A 15,300-nucleotide genomic window follows, 5' to 3' on the forward strand; every position below is an offset into this window, starting at 1 on the left:
ACGTGGAAATTCAAGTCAGAATATCTCGAGAATTTCGCCTACTATATTGCAATAACAAATATGCATTGTATATTTTTGACAGCAAAACCGAAAAAATTGAGAAAAAACGAAATAGTGTGACATCCTGACTAATGAGATGAATCAGGGCTCGTCTACCCTATTTAGCGAAGCCCATACAATGAACTAGCCGCTAGCTAGTTAAGGGGAAAACGCGAGCGATTTACACATAGCCAGGTCATAACGGGAAACTATCTTCGTCGGTGGGAACTACCCGAGTAGAACACGACCATAGCTGTGAGCTTAAGGACTCAAGAAAATGGATATCAGTATAGGGAGAAATTCCTCTCCGGAAAAATTTCAGTTCTTCAGGATAAGATAACGATGCACGCAATAAATATAGTTATAATAGTTTTAGCAATTTTCTTGAGATAAATATTATTTGTTTAATCATTTTTGAAAATCTAAGAACTTGTTAATGTTAATGCTAGTGAACAGAGACAGCCTATAAAACGTGGTATTGATGACGTAGATGCTATCATCATTCGCCGTAGAAACTGTCACACATTCGAACACAGCGGCAGTTTTTGTTTTGACGCTTGATTGGACCTATAGAAGGATTTTAGGTAGAGAATATGTTACACTCAATTTTGAAAAAAGAGAAGCATAATAAGCTGTTCTAAGTTGTTCCTTTTCGTTCTTTTCCCCATCATCGCTTCTGATTGGCAAAAACAATTACATCAAAGAAATCCGTCAGCCTTGGCTATATAAGTTATAACATTACCCTGGCGACCTCACTCACCAGTCGAAGGATGAAAACAAAACGGCACATCTTAATGGCTGCAAAGGATTGAACCAATATCGTGCGAAGCGACCACCAGAAACAAATTTACTTGCGGTAACCTACAGCAACAAAACAAGCGCCGATAACAACACACCATGGCTCCCGGTCACAACAAGTTCGAGTAGGGTTGATTCGTCGTCGGGGATTATCTGTGTAGATCGCTTTCGCTTAGATGATTCACAATAGGGGTGGGATTCGTTCCGCCGCTGTACCTAACGACAGTAACCCAGCGAAGCGAGTACAGCGAGCTGACAACAACGGATACTAAAAGTAAAACGAGCAACCCCAATATAGGGTTCGGCACCCAATTAAAAAGGCTAGAAAACTCAGTTTGGAATATTATTTTTATTTACTTCAAAGTACAGAATGTGTGTAATCAAAAATTCAGCATCAATAACTCGCCTTGGCTCGATATGACCACTTTTTGCCTTGATTTTGGCCCTGTGATAGTCAAACAACGAATCGCAAGCTGCCTGAATGTGACTTCCGGTATTTTGGCCTACTCACGGACAATGTTCTTTGGGATTCTCTATTTACATGGAACTGACATGCGATTATAGGTAACAAAGTAAACCCACTATTACGTTTGAATTCCGTCGCTGATCACTTTTAGCAAAATACTTTTGCAAGCTTGTAAACAATACTCCGAACTGTTATTCAACCAATTTCTGAGTTGTGCGTACGGTCTAAATGAAGAAGATCCCCTGAAATAGTGGTTAAGAGGACATGTAAGTCAAGTTGGTGGGCAAATTCGAATCGATTGACATCTCGGCAGGTTCCAATGCTTGCAGCTGACCTGTGAAGGTCAGTTATACCGAAAAAGATGGGCAACGAGCCATAAACAACAGAAGAAAAACACTTACGATTAGCAGCTATCACTCACTACTGGAATATTCCCTTCCTGCAGGAAAGCAACCCGACATGTCTCCAGTCCATGAAAAGGGAAACAAATTCGAACATTAATAATTAGCGGAGAAATCTCGTGTTTGAGTGCCGTATCAAATTTAATCAAGCTGGGTGCTGTAGACACTATCTTCTTTCACTCCAAACACTAAACATTGTAGACGACCTGCACGGTTTATGTCTATACGATCGACAACAACCAACCTGCTTTCGTTTACAAAATATACCTAGACCATGCGGTAGACTTGGGTGCAACGCCCAACTCCTACTCTGCAGAAGGCAAAGAATTCTTCACATTTCCTTTCGATCATGCCCATATGAGCCTGCCTAGTTCTAGTTTTCCGTTCTAAGTTTATAACTGATTCGCTCTAGAATACCTATTCGTCTTTCAATTTCATTTCTTTCGTTTCTCTTAGTCTCAAATTTGCCGAAAATAGCCAACACTATCGATACAGTATAACCTTGCGGCAATTAAAACATAGTAACAACGTTTACATGTACATGATGGATTCGCTGCCAGATTGCAAACCGATTCTATTTACATGAATCTATCTGTTGCCTTCGACAAAATCAATCATGATGGACAACTTCTGCGCTGGTCTCGTTCCAACCTCGAGACAAGTCCAAATCAGCATTCAGGACTGTCTACCAGATCCATTCCTTGCTACTTCCATACGGAAGCCATCTCGGCCCAGTAACATACTTCCTCTACTTCAATGACTTCAATGTCAAACAACAAGTACATCTTCTTTCAAACGTCACGTTCGCGCGAAAACACTATCTGATACAGTTCAACTACCATTTGTTCTACTCGAGCATTCCAAGACGCCAAGGATCTCGGAGTCATCATGGCTTCGACACTAACATTCAAAACAAATACTTCCTACATCGTGGAAAAGAGCTGTGGTTCATTGTCCGATTAGCGAAAAATTTTGTTTGTTTGTTGGTTCGCTCAACGCTAGAATATTGTTCTGTTGTTTGGAATCCGTACTACCAGAACGGGGGCTCAAGGCTGTTCAACACCGGTTCATACGCTTTGCACTTCGATATTTCCCATGGTGAAACAAATTTGAGCTGCCGAGCTACGAAACTGTTGTCAGTTAATACAGCTCAACACTCAATATCCGGGGGGACTGCTCTCGAGCCCTGTTCGTTTTGGAAGATTGTCTATCCTGAAAGGTAACTAGGTTTAGCAACCACCATTGGGGCCAAGGGGTCTGTTGGTGTAAATGCAACAAATAAAATAATATTTGCACAATCTTACTCGAAATAGTACCAACGGTCGTCCCGTTAGGATGAGGATAAGGATGAACAAGAAATTTGGGTTTAATCGGAAGATTTACTGCAAATTGCCGTAATAAGAATACGACAATTTCACGAGCCAGCAGGTAGTTGCCTCTTTTGAAGATTCCTCTTCGATTCACCCTCTAGCGCACAAATTTTTTTGCAAGCTTAAAAAAACTTTTGTAGGTGGGCTTCATGATGAGAAAAACGAAAATAATATTGATAATTCTTGTAAGTAGTGGACTTTTCATTGTAGCCATAAAATAAGTAGGCCGCCCAAAGGCGGTCTTGGGCACCTGGGCGAATAAAAAACAAAAGCTTATTTCTTCTAGTTACCTCTACATAAGCGAATACAGATTGTTGCTTATATTTTGGACTCCATCAGAGCGCAAATTACCTAAACTGTATGGAGTATTTCTCTAGTGATTGTTTAATTATTGACTTCTAATTTATAATAGGGGAGTCTAGGGTCTGCTGGCCATGGTTTCACATATCATGTTTTATCTTTTTAATTAAAGAAGATCGTGTAAAAGAGAATGCGTTGCATAAAAGAGCAGACTGTTGGCTGCATCTCCGAATTTTAAATATGTGACGGAAATCTTTCCAACTTACGACTATGCGCACAATGATGCCACTTAGCCACTTTTGATGATAAAGTATGGATCGCGTGAGATGTCTTTTCGATAAAACTGCAAATCAATCGATTCTTGTTACTATTTTTTTGCTTCAATGTTCCGGCATTTTAAATTCGCGCACATTTTGTATTCAAAAGCGAATTTTCGAAATTCTTTTTGTGAAATTCCGAAGTAAACAAACAAAAAACAAATTTTGTTCGTGGTTACGTATGTTACATATACGACCACGGAAAATGCTCTATCGAAAAATCTAGTCATTCGTGGAATAACTTTGAACTCTCCCAAAATGTACAATTAAGTTAAACCCAATGTATAATATGTATATGCGAAAAGATGATGAGGTTTTTACGCGCATTTAGAGGGCGTTTTTAACACGAACTTCAAATGGGCTTTTCCACATTCTATTTCATGTAGACCATGTCGGTCAGATGAAAATAATAATAAATAAATAACAAAAATGTAGGGTAATGAGCCTATTTTCGCCCTAACCATGTGAATCCGTTAGAAAGGTTAGAACGGCGTTAGCCATCTTTGTTCAACGCATTGGTTCAAATGGCAAGGCGATTTTTGTTATCATAATGGTTCATAAGAAGAAAGCAAAGATATTGGTGCCAATTCAAACACATTGCATCAATTGTATTCCCAGTAATTAATGAAATGGTGAGGCACCCTCCTTAATACAGCTCTTCACCCTAATACGCTCTAAAGTTCAATATCGCTTACAACGTGTACGAAACAGAATGTTATGCAACCTACACACATTGGAGAATGTATTACACAGTACTTGAAGTGCAGAACTAGAGACGTTGTTTTCCTTACCCCTAACCTTACCACTTCCCCAATCCTCCCCATCAGGAGAATGATGAAAAGACGATTCTTGGCAAGGCACAAATCTCCGATCAACATGGGGAACGTTCCATTTGAGCCAGACGCTACTGATAGTAAGATGCTACTCAAAAACATTTTTTTTAGTTTTTGAAATTTCCAAAAAAAGTTTAAATTTGTTTAATGAAGATTACCACTAAACACAAAATAGTTTTTTTCCACGTTTTCCTCGAATTTTTAACTTTGAGATTCAATGAAAGGTGTGAAGGTTGGGAAAAAGTGCTAATGGGGATGACAACATACGATCATGTTTTAGTAGTTTTATTTAGATTTTTATGGAGACCGCCTAGAGGCGGTGGTGGGAACTAGAGGGTTAAAAATCGGAATTCCAAAGATACAGACACGAACTAATGATTGAAAAGCGTTTGGGCTAAGTGTATTCACACGTAGAACATATGATTTTGGCAAATTCTTCGGTTCTACGAAGCCAGTGCGCACAAATAAGCTAGTTACGTCTGATCAAACGCATGTGACCTAAAAGTCTCCCACAAAACTGAACGGGTAACAGTCTGAAATTTTTTGACTTTTTAATTTCCGATAAACGTACAAGCGCCAACCCTTGGCGCCACATTTAATATATTTTTTGCGTGACCAAAATTATGAGTGAGTTTTTCGTATGGCACAATACTACTACGCTCCCTTAAACATGCTCGAAAGGAAGTGTGAAGAATTTGCCTTGTTTGCTACATTGGAGTATAACATTTTCATTTTTTTTCAATGAAACTCCACCGACGAAACTGTAATTAAGCACATTGCAACGGGAACCCCAAATAAATACGGAATTTAGTTAATGTTTCAGCGTTCAGTATTAGGGCTTCGGAATGAAAACTAAAAAGAATTAGCTATAGAACAGTGCATCACTGGTTTATTGTAGTGCTCTTATATAAATGTATAGCATAACTTATCAGCGCTCTAACTAGATAGCAAAAATACATATTTTTGTTGCAGTTTTCTATTAGGTACTGTATTAGAACTAGATGTACGCATCCTCCTGGGCTTAGTAGAGACTAGTTTTTTTCATAATCCTCAAAAATTCTTCTTGATTAACTTCCCCGTCTCCGTCTCGATCCGCTTCATCTATCATTTCTTGCAGCTCCTCGTCGGTCAGATTTTCACCCAATTCTTTGGCAACCCGCTTTAGATTCTTAAACGAAATGGTGCCAGTCTCGTCATCGTCAAACAATCGGAATGCTTTCAAAATCTCTTCTTTGGAGTCTTTTTCAGCCATTTTAACAGTCATCAGTGATAGAAAGTCTTCGAAGGAAATTTTTCCAGTACTATCCTTATCGATTTCGGCAATCATTTTTTTGATTTCTTCCTTTTTTGGCTCAAATCCTAAAGCTCGGATTGCGACCTTTAACTCCTTGGTATCGATCATTCCAGTCCCTTCGGAATCGAATAAATCAAACGCTTCTTTTATATCTTGCCTCTGTTCGTCGGATAGTTCGAATTTTGGACCCGATTTTTTCCTTCCCGTGGCTGCCGTCTGTCCAGTAGCCGTTGTCGAAGACTTTTTAGTGCCGGTGGAAACCGAACCAATACTAGATGCCTGGAATGAATAATTTTGCATTTTTTACAACTCGACCTATGTAAAATTATGAATATGCGTCGTAAGTTCAAATTATATCACTATAGACAATCAATCGATATTTGCTCACCATATTGTTAATTCCGTATTTGAAATAACCTAGCTCCTAGAATCACAAGCGCCCCCGGTTGCTATAACGCCACCAACGATAGGAAAGCAGCCTTTGTACTTGTTTTGTTTGATCACTAGCACCAAATATCAAACAAGGGGAAAAATTTCCAAGATGCTTGCCTGCGTTGACAACAGCTTGCACGTTCTCTTCTACACCTTCGGCTGGTCGGTCGGTCACCGACGCCGTTTCAGCTGCAGCAAAACAAAGCTGTTTGTCGAAGCTTTTAGGCAAGGTAGGTCTTTTCTTGGCCTTTTGAGGCCAGCGTTGTTGCCTAAACAGTGCCTTGACTTGCAAAACGGTGCAAAAACAATATCTCTTGCAACGAAGTGAAAGAACTTCCTCCGAAAATATTTGACAGCTATCTTTAAAAGGGCGAAGGCGGCACTGTACCTCTCACGATTACTACAAAACGAATGAATGAAGAACATAGGTACAAATACAAACGAGTATCGGAATCATGCTGAGCTTTTTAGTACAAACTTTTAAACCAACATGTGTGTGATGAGAGTGATGAGCTTTACTTACTCCCCCAAGAAGCGAATGAATGAAAAGGATGAAAAGAGTAGCGGTTTCGTTTGTGCTTTTTATGCTGTGTCTATTGACGGTATTTTTTGTAAACAAAAAATAAGGAACATAACCTAAAGCATTCCACGAATGGACTGGTGAACATAACAATATCAGTACAGGCTAGACTCGACTATCCGTACACGGAAACGAAAAACTACCTAAAATTGAGTTCCTTTGACTCAATCTCGTGGTATCGTGGGGGAACTTAAAATTAGGTAAACCGTGTTGAAGGTAGTTTCCATTTAACCACGGCAAAAACTACAACTCATTGATAGGTTTTTTATACTCAAATTTAAGTTGAATTTACCTAATTTTGAGTTCACCCCAAACAACTCAAAAGTACCTTCCTCCACGGAAGACCTCGACTGAGTCGAATCTCTCTTTTTGTTTTTGACAACACTAATAAGTGCGAAAGCGACGCACAACTCAAAAGTAAGTTAAAAGAACTTTTCTGCAGGTTGTTTTATTTAACCGTGTAGTGATCAGAAAGATGTTGCCATAACCTGCGATATATTATTTACGCGAAAACAATTTTTAGGATGACCCCTAAAAACTCCGTTAACATAACTTCTTAAATATTGGTTTTGATCTTAAATATTCGTCTTCAACCCAATTTTCTCCTTAGGGAGTAATATAGAATTTTGTTATGTATTTACTTGCTAAAATTCGAGTTCAGTATGTCTCATCAGAACCACTTACAGGAAATCGCAAGATAGAACTCGTTTAGCGTGTTCACAAATAGTGTTTTCAATTTTTAACTAGCGTAAGCCTGGTGCATTAGCCAAGTGCCGAGACGAACTCGAAACCGAAACACTGAGTAATTTTCTTAAATATTGTAACATGTTAAATATGTAGTATGTTCTAGGAAGTTGTTCGTCTTGCCAACATACAATCCCGCGGTGTTGAGCTATTTTGGATATGTCGGGCTACTATGCACACTTTAGTTTTTCCATATTTTCTAACAGACGCACTTTTATTAGTGTTATTATACTTTTGACATTTGTAGAGCCATGTTGCATACCTATGTCTTTTGTCAATGCGACTGTTCGACAACTCAGAAAATCTTGAGTGTAATGAAACCACATATTGTTTTTCGGAAAGAAGAAGAAAAATGATTAAAATGGCATTTTCTGTTTGTTTCTATAGTACGTCAGGATCGGTTTTTATGAGCATTTGAAGATTTTTGTGTTTTTAAAAAAGTTGTTTTTAATATCATTGTCAACAACTTTACCGAAGATACCAAGCGTCTAAATAATGTTTTTAATTTATTCTGCATAATTATTTCCAGGGGAATTAATCACCAAAATTATTATTTTCAAGAGATACTCTGTATTATATAGTATAATTTCTTCGAAGACCTCCAAAGTTGCTAATTGTGAAATAACATGATCTTGGCCGTGAAAAACCTGGTTTTGGACCGCTAATTCAAAATTCTTGATTTAAAAAGTGCATAACTTGAGAATGTGACCTTGTGTACTAATTACGCCATTAATTTGGCAACCCAAATGTACGTCATAAATAGCCCCTTATTTCACTTTTTTTAGTTTGCGAAATTTTCAATCCTATCGTGTGACTATTTTTATAATTGATGATACAAAATATCTTTAAAAGCTTTTACACACCAATTCTGACATACGAGACATAAGCGAAAAACGCCATTTTAAACCACTTTCCTCTTTTCTTTCCAAAAAACAATGTGCAGTCTCAACCCACTCAAGTTTTTTGACAAGCAACGTTATGCATGTTAAATTAAAATAAATCCCTTATCTTAGAAAGAGCGATAATTGGGTGACGTATTATTGTTGAAGAATCCTCTGATATCATCATGAATTAATGATATTTCAATAGAAGTAAAAAAATTGGTTAATTTTTATCTAATATCGAATTCAAGAATTGTGCAAGGTATCCTCCAGATAGTCCATATATTGATTATATTAAACGCAATATGAACAACTCCATATCAACATTTGAATAGGGCTAATAAGATTTGTAAACAAACTTTTGTTTTGCTGATTTCTCCTAATTTATTATCATTTCAACACAGAAAACATTTGAAAATGATTCTACCAAGGGTAAAGATGTTGATTCATGTGTATTTTTCATGAAATTCAACTCGGTGGCGGAATAATGAGCGAAATAAGTTTGTTTACAAAAGTCTCATTCGCCCTTTTGAAGAATTACTATTGAACTTTTCTATTGGTTCTGCTCATATTTGGTATAAATAATACATAGACGATGACGATAAATCTGTCCTGATATGATACAAATCCATCGATTATTAAAGGAGTTTTAACTCGTCAAAATAGAAAAATTGACAAAAAGTACGCAAAGATGCCCTCCACGAAGGTATCGGTTTAGGAAATATAATCGATCTATCCCTTGTGGTAGTGGTTTGGAATTTATGGTAAAAATGTAATGAAGGAGCAAAAATGGGAAGCCAGTTCTAAATTTCATTTCTTTCTAGTTATTCCTGATAGAGTTATAGTTGAAAATCTGACGTTTTTTTAAAAAAAGTTCAATATCTTTAAAAATAATCGATGCACGAAAATATATGCGTTAATGAAAGTTATGTATTTCCACGATTGGAACAACTTCATTTAATATTTCAAATTTATTGAAATAATATTTGAAAAGGTAATTAAAATAAAACGACTTTCAAAGGGTCATCTAAATATACTAGGTGTATAAATAATTTTAAACGTTTTCTTCACGCGATATTCGTACCGTTTAGGTTGTAAAATGTTACATATATTATCAGCTTTTAATTCCAAGAAAAAAAATTTGAGCGAACATAAGGTTTGTAAAATAATTGATTTTTTGTATTACCCGGCATGCCAACAACAGTGCGCGGGCGAAACAATCGCTGGTTCGTGTTCACCGATACCAAAACAATAAAATTAAAACATGTTTTGCAAAATTCACCACTTTGTGAAAAATGGGGGGGGGGGGTCACTTTAGAAATTTTTGCTTAGAATTCCTGCGATATAATTCAATGTTTATCATGTAGAATTTTGTTAATTTTGATTTTCATTTTTTCTTTTTTTCTTTTTACGACATTTAATTAGCTAGAGATTACTAAGTAGGGAAAGTTATGAAACTTTAGAGCCATAGTAGGAGAGCCCGGGGTTAGTTGGCGGTTGGGGTAAGTTGGCGGAATCCCTTTTTCTCTGTTTCTATTAGACATATAGCGCTGCCTCTTCTTGTGTACCTCAAGTTATGTGAAACCCGTTATCCAATGTGGTTTTGTTGCAAAACGATTTGTTTGGTGGAAGTTCCCTCCCCAAGGTTTAGGGGTTTGACGGTATTGCAAACATCATCAAGCATTAATTGCTTTAAGATGGGTATTGCATTACGCCTCGATAGTGGTGCATCGAGGAGACCGAGAGGGCTTATGCGCCTTTTTTATGTTATATGTTGCTTCATACTCTGCACCTGCGCATACCAACGCTAAACTACTGGTCTATGCGCGATGTCGTGGCCGACTGGCGGATCGACGTAGATTGACTTTTGCTGTGTGCCGTGTTTGCAAATATTGTTCTATTGGTGGTATTTGTGGACGGGGCTCACGGAGGGAGTCATTGTGTGTCCATTTATCGGTCGACTTCGTCATCGTGCATATACCAATTAAATTAATTTAATAATTTAATTAATTTAATAATTAAATTAATTTAATAATTAAATTAATTTAATAAAGCAGAATAAGTAGAAAACTATTAGTTGTAACTTTGTGATAATCGTAGTTTTTCGTACTAGTGTACAACTGTTATGTGCTAGTCGTATGTCTATCTACGTATGTATTCGTCTGAGTATTTGTGACAGTTGGGTCAGGGAATGGATGCAGAACTGACGTATATGATAGAATGGTGGCGAACACTTCTGGTGATCAATCTGAGAATTTGGTTCTATTCATTCGGAAAAATCGGGTTGGATAAATTAGGGTAAAATAAATTTACCGACGCAAGTCATCCATTCCCGGCCAGCATAGCATGATGAAAGTCTAACAGCATGCAATTGTCGTTAATGATAAATATACAACATTTGCTGCTTATAGACGTGTTTGATTGCACGTTACATATGTTTTGCCTTTCTTATATTTCTGTTATACTTCATTAGTCTGTTTCTTTTGTACATCTATTAGTTTGATTTTCCATTATTTATGTATACCAAAATAGTATTGTTCAATTTATACACTTCTAGTCAAGCTCTTTGCATCTTTTTTTCTTTATTCGGCATGTTATGATTCCTTTTATTAGTATATCTCTACTATACGCTATCTATACTCATATAGGTACAAACGCTCGTGTCCTTCGCGATAACACCAAACTGGCCACAAACGCGACCATGCAATTGCAATAATCCACATATAATTACGCCCGCGATTTCGCCTACATGAAAACACCCCGGTAATTAAGTAAACGTGGCATCTTTAAACTTCCATACGCGGTCTCAAACATTAACCCACCACTCGCGCGATCATGAAACGGTCACGTCCGAAAGTTTTACCAGCCTGTACTAATGCCTTCAGTTGAACCAATCAAAAAAGTGACGCTCATATTCACTAAACAACACGTTCCATGGTGACATGACCTAGAACTCAAGTGATATGGGGAAACGGACTACTATCTGTATCATACACTAAAAATTAAGCTTCAGATTCACGGTCCGCGCGCGATCAAACAAAAATACACAATCCGTCATTATAAAATCGATGTTATACACGCGAAGTCACATACACATGACAAACACGTTAATATACTAATGCTTGAGCCCTTCGCTATCATCCCCGGCATCTACATCCGCGATCTAGTAAACATGATCGCATCCCAGTGATAAAGTGAATGTCTCAGCTCCTATAAATTTTCAATCGCGGTCTCAAGCGTGAACCTAAAAACTCCCGCACTCGCACGATCATGAATCGGTCACTTCAAAAATTTGCTTTTGAATAGGGAGTACGTGTCAAAGTCAAAATGCCGGGGTATTGAAACTGAAATATAATGGCAAATGTCGGTTAATATACAGTTTCCTCGAGTAGACATTCAGCACATTCCAAAAGGACCCTTGAAGTAATTGAATCTCAATTTGATTGCTTAGTTTTTGGCGTATACTCACAGACCGCCAACTTACCCCGGGGCCGGGGTAAGTTGGCTGGTTTTACGCGTCACATATTTTTGTCTCTAAAAATGGAGACAATGCATGAAACACTTTAAAAAAATCAGAGATGTTTCCAACAGTCTGCTCTTTCATGCCACGTGTTCTATTTTGCAAGATCTACCTACATCAAAGTGATAAAAATTGAAAACTGAAAACAAAGCCAACTAGCCCCGGTCTCCCCTATTCAAGTGAGAGCAAGGATGTGAAATATATAGATCGGAAAACTAGAAGTGGCAGGGTCGTTAGAAACAGGCTTAAAATCTTACGGGCTAAGCTTTTGTCTTCTGTTGGCAGGAGTCGAGCTTAGGCAGTGTTACTACGAATAGCTCAAGTCTACCAACATGTCTCACAGCAAAGACTTGTCCCTCTTTAATATGAGAACTGACAAAAGAGAAGTCACGTAAGATCACCACTGAACACCCGTCGACGATTAACAACATCAATGAATATGCTACTGTTCATCTCTGTATGCCTTTAAAGAGGGACAAGTCTGTCTTTATCTTTGTCTCTTTCTAATGACCCTGCCACTTCTAGTTTTCCGATCTGTATATTTCACATCCTTGCTCTCACTTGAGTACTATGGCTCTAAATTTTCAAAACATTTCCTACTTAGTAATCTCTAGCTAATTGAATGTCGTTAAAAGGTGAAAAAAGTGTGACTACATCAATTGACATAAAAAATGAAAAAAAAAAGAATTCTGAAAACTGTACATACCTTTTAACGGAATGTCCCGACCTTTCAGGTTGATGTCAAAAAGCTTTATTTGAAGATTTGGCTTTCAAATGGTCATTGTGGTTCAAGCAATAACGTTGAAGGTATTAATGACACCTTGACAGATTTGTCATCAGTATAATAACTTGCAAGAAAGTTTGTAGACATCACTTTTAGGGGAATTAATCAAAGAAAAACACAACTGTATATGAAGTGACTAATAACATCTACAGCTTCTTTACGAAGCTGTCGTTGATCAGAATTTATTGAAATTTATGTATTTCTACGAATTATTCGAATTTATTAAGACTATTCAATATTTTGTACAACCAGAAATTGTAGCAAATTTTTGTATTATAATATATAAATCATCGCAGTGAACTCAAAGTTTTTTTTCTAGCTAAGCGAGATTTCTGTATTTTACGTAATTTATTGATTATTTTAGATAATATAAAATAATTCTTATTTCAGCTAATATAAAATAATTCTAACTTTAGATAACAAAAAATATCTGTTCAAATGGTCGAGTTGATGTCGCTTTATAATCGGACTACGGATAATCGAGTCATTTTGTACGGATAATCGTGTTACGAAAAATCAAGTCCTCGGCTAATCGAGTCTGGCCTGTATGAGCATCACCTCTGGCGTGCACTACATATGTCATTGAAATATTCTGTAACGAACAACACGTCACATCGATTATAGACTAGTCAAGGGAATCCGCCATCGTACCGTACTTGATATTGTTTTCAACAGTGTCGCTATCGCTTTCAAATTTCATTTGACAAGAAATGCGCCTAAAGTGAAATTGTGCTTTAAAATCCGGCCAAAAGTTGAATATGGAATTTATTGACCTTCAAAAGTACATACCGTCAAACGGGGTTAGTTGCGACACTTTTCAACTTCAAGGTGGTATGACGACATGCACAAGCGCTAGTGGGAGTATGAAGAATATTAAATGGTAGGGGGAACTGGGTCAATTCGGACCTAGTACGGGTTTATGAACTATAGAACTGGGACATGTCAACTGATTCACAAATAAATATTTTTTTTATGAAAGCTTGATCAATTGCGCACATTTTTTTCTTAGGTGACTTTTTCCGATGTTGTACCGTATTGTGTATAAACGGTTCTACGCAAAAGTACACGAAAGGTCCGAATTACCCCAACCCTGTTCCAATTCGGATTTCTTATCCATCCGGACCCATTTCTTATCGATTTTTTGTAACAGAAATTAATTCCTATTTTAACCAAAGTTATTCCTATTTGATTTTCAGCAAAATTCGAATAGTGAAATGAAAAGTTCTCTTTGATATATAGATCTTTTTAGTAAATATACAATAAAAAGTAAGAGTTGGGCCAAATTACCTAAAAATAGACTATGAGTTATAACGTCGAAATCTGTCCACCGATTTGCGAAAACTTATGTTTTCCTCTCAAACGGTTTTTCAGAGCGCGTATCAGATCATATATGCGGCAAAAGGTTCGAATTTGACCTATCCATGTTCTATTATTTACTCACCAATTAAAGCAAAGAAATTGATAGTCTCACTTAAAACAAGACATTGAATAAAAGATATTGTCTGGCAGATCCAAAATTACGATAATGCACCTGATTTAATTAATTATTGTTGCCAACAAAAATCTTGTTTTTCGGTTTACACATTTTTCAAATAAGCGCTCTTAAACAACATTCGCCCCCAGCGCAAGCGCACGAAAACTGGGAACCGCAAAATTTTGTGAGATAGAACAGAGCTACATGACAGCCATGAAAATGATATATTCGCTTTTCATAATATTAGCTGAGGAACAGCTGGGGTCCGAATTGACAACGGTCCGTATTGGCCCACTTCCCCCTACATATGAAATCAAAATATTATTTCCAGGATGAACAAAATATATGGCAAGTTACCCCGCAAGTTCGCGTAACGTCGATTTTCTAGAATTGTTCGATAATTGCTACGCGCAAATAACCGATAACCGTGACGCTAAAATGTAAACATTATTATTAGTAAAAAGAAACATGTCGAAGTGTTGCAAGTTACCCAATTTTACGGTACCGGTACGGTACTGTTTTGGGAATGCAGATTACGATTTTGTCGCTAGGTTTCACAAACTCAAAACGGCATTTACAATATGGCCCATATATTCTTTGCACGTCTAATTTCTCAATTATCCCAGCAGCTCGCATAAATTGAAAAAAAAAATTCTTTAACAAAATATGTTGTCACAATAGTCATGGGGAACATATTTCTGCTGGAGTGAAGAAATCCAAAAGTTCAACTGCTTAGTGGAAAGCAACTTGCTCCGGTGAACTAGTTAATAATTACCAAGTTAACGTAGAAATATTTATATTAATTTAAATAATTTCCAAACCTATCTAATACACCCATCACTACTTTCAGCTAACGGCCGGCATTCCACCTGAACTGTATGATAAGGGTAACCGCCTGTCACATTCTAGCGATACCAGCCAGACAGATACGATGACGTCCGTTACGAGTTCCTCGCTCGACTCGGACGAGGTTGACCTGTCCGGTCTGGTCGAATCGGTTGTCGATTCCGACGAGGAAGACATTGCCGAAAGCATAGATGTAAGTATTGATGAATGTTAATTTTGTT

At 37.3% G+C, this 15,300-nt stretch overlaps 2 protein-coding genes across 8 annotated transcripts in view; one reads left to right on the forward strand and one right to left on the reverse strand.

Moving 5' to 3' along the window:
- The window catches only part of LOC131681799 (rap guanine nucleotide exchange factor 2), a 74,019-nt gene that overhangs the window by 40,315 nt on the left and 18,404 nt on the right, over nt 1–15,300 (forward strand). For all 7 annotated transcript variants that reach the window (XM_058962848.1, XM_058962841.1, XM_058962846.1 and 4 more), the window contains one exon: nt 15,084–15,272. In XM_058962848.1, the coding sequence (XP_058818831.1) occupies nt 15,084–15,272 (189 nt within the window). The remainder of the gene's footprint in view (nt 1–15,083; nt 15,273–15,300) is intronic.
- On the reverse strand, nt 5,392–6,651 carry LOC131681805 (uncharacterized). Its single transcript, XM_058962854.1, has 2 exons — nt 6,207–6,651; nt 5,392–6,097 (listed from the first exon to the last, which is right to left on the reverse strand). The coding sequence occupies exons 1-2, from the start codon at nt 6,207–6,209 to the stop codon at nt 5,546–5,548; spliced, it is 555 nt and encodes a 184-aa protein (XP_058818837.1). The 5' UTR covers nt 6,210–6,651; the 3' UTR covers nt 5,392–5,545.

Source organism: Topomyia yanbarensis, chromosome 2 (genome assembly GCF_030247195.1).
Source record: "Topomyia yanbarensis strain Yona2022 chromosome 2, ASM3024719v1, whole genome shotgun sequence".
In the NCBI taxonomy this organism is placed as follows: domain Eukaryota; kingdom Metazoa; phylum Arthropoda; class Insecta; order Diptera; family Culicidae; genus Topomyia; species Topomyia yanbarensis.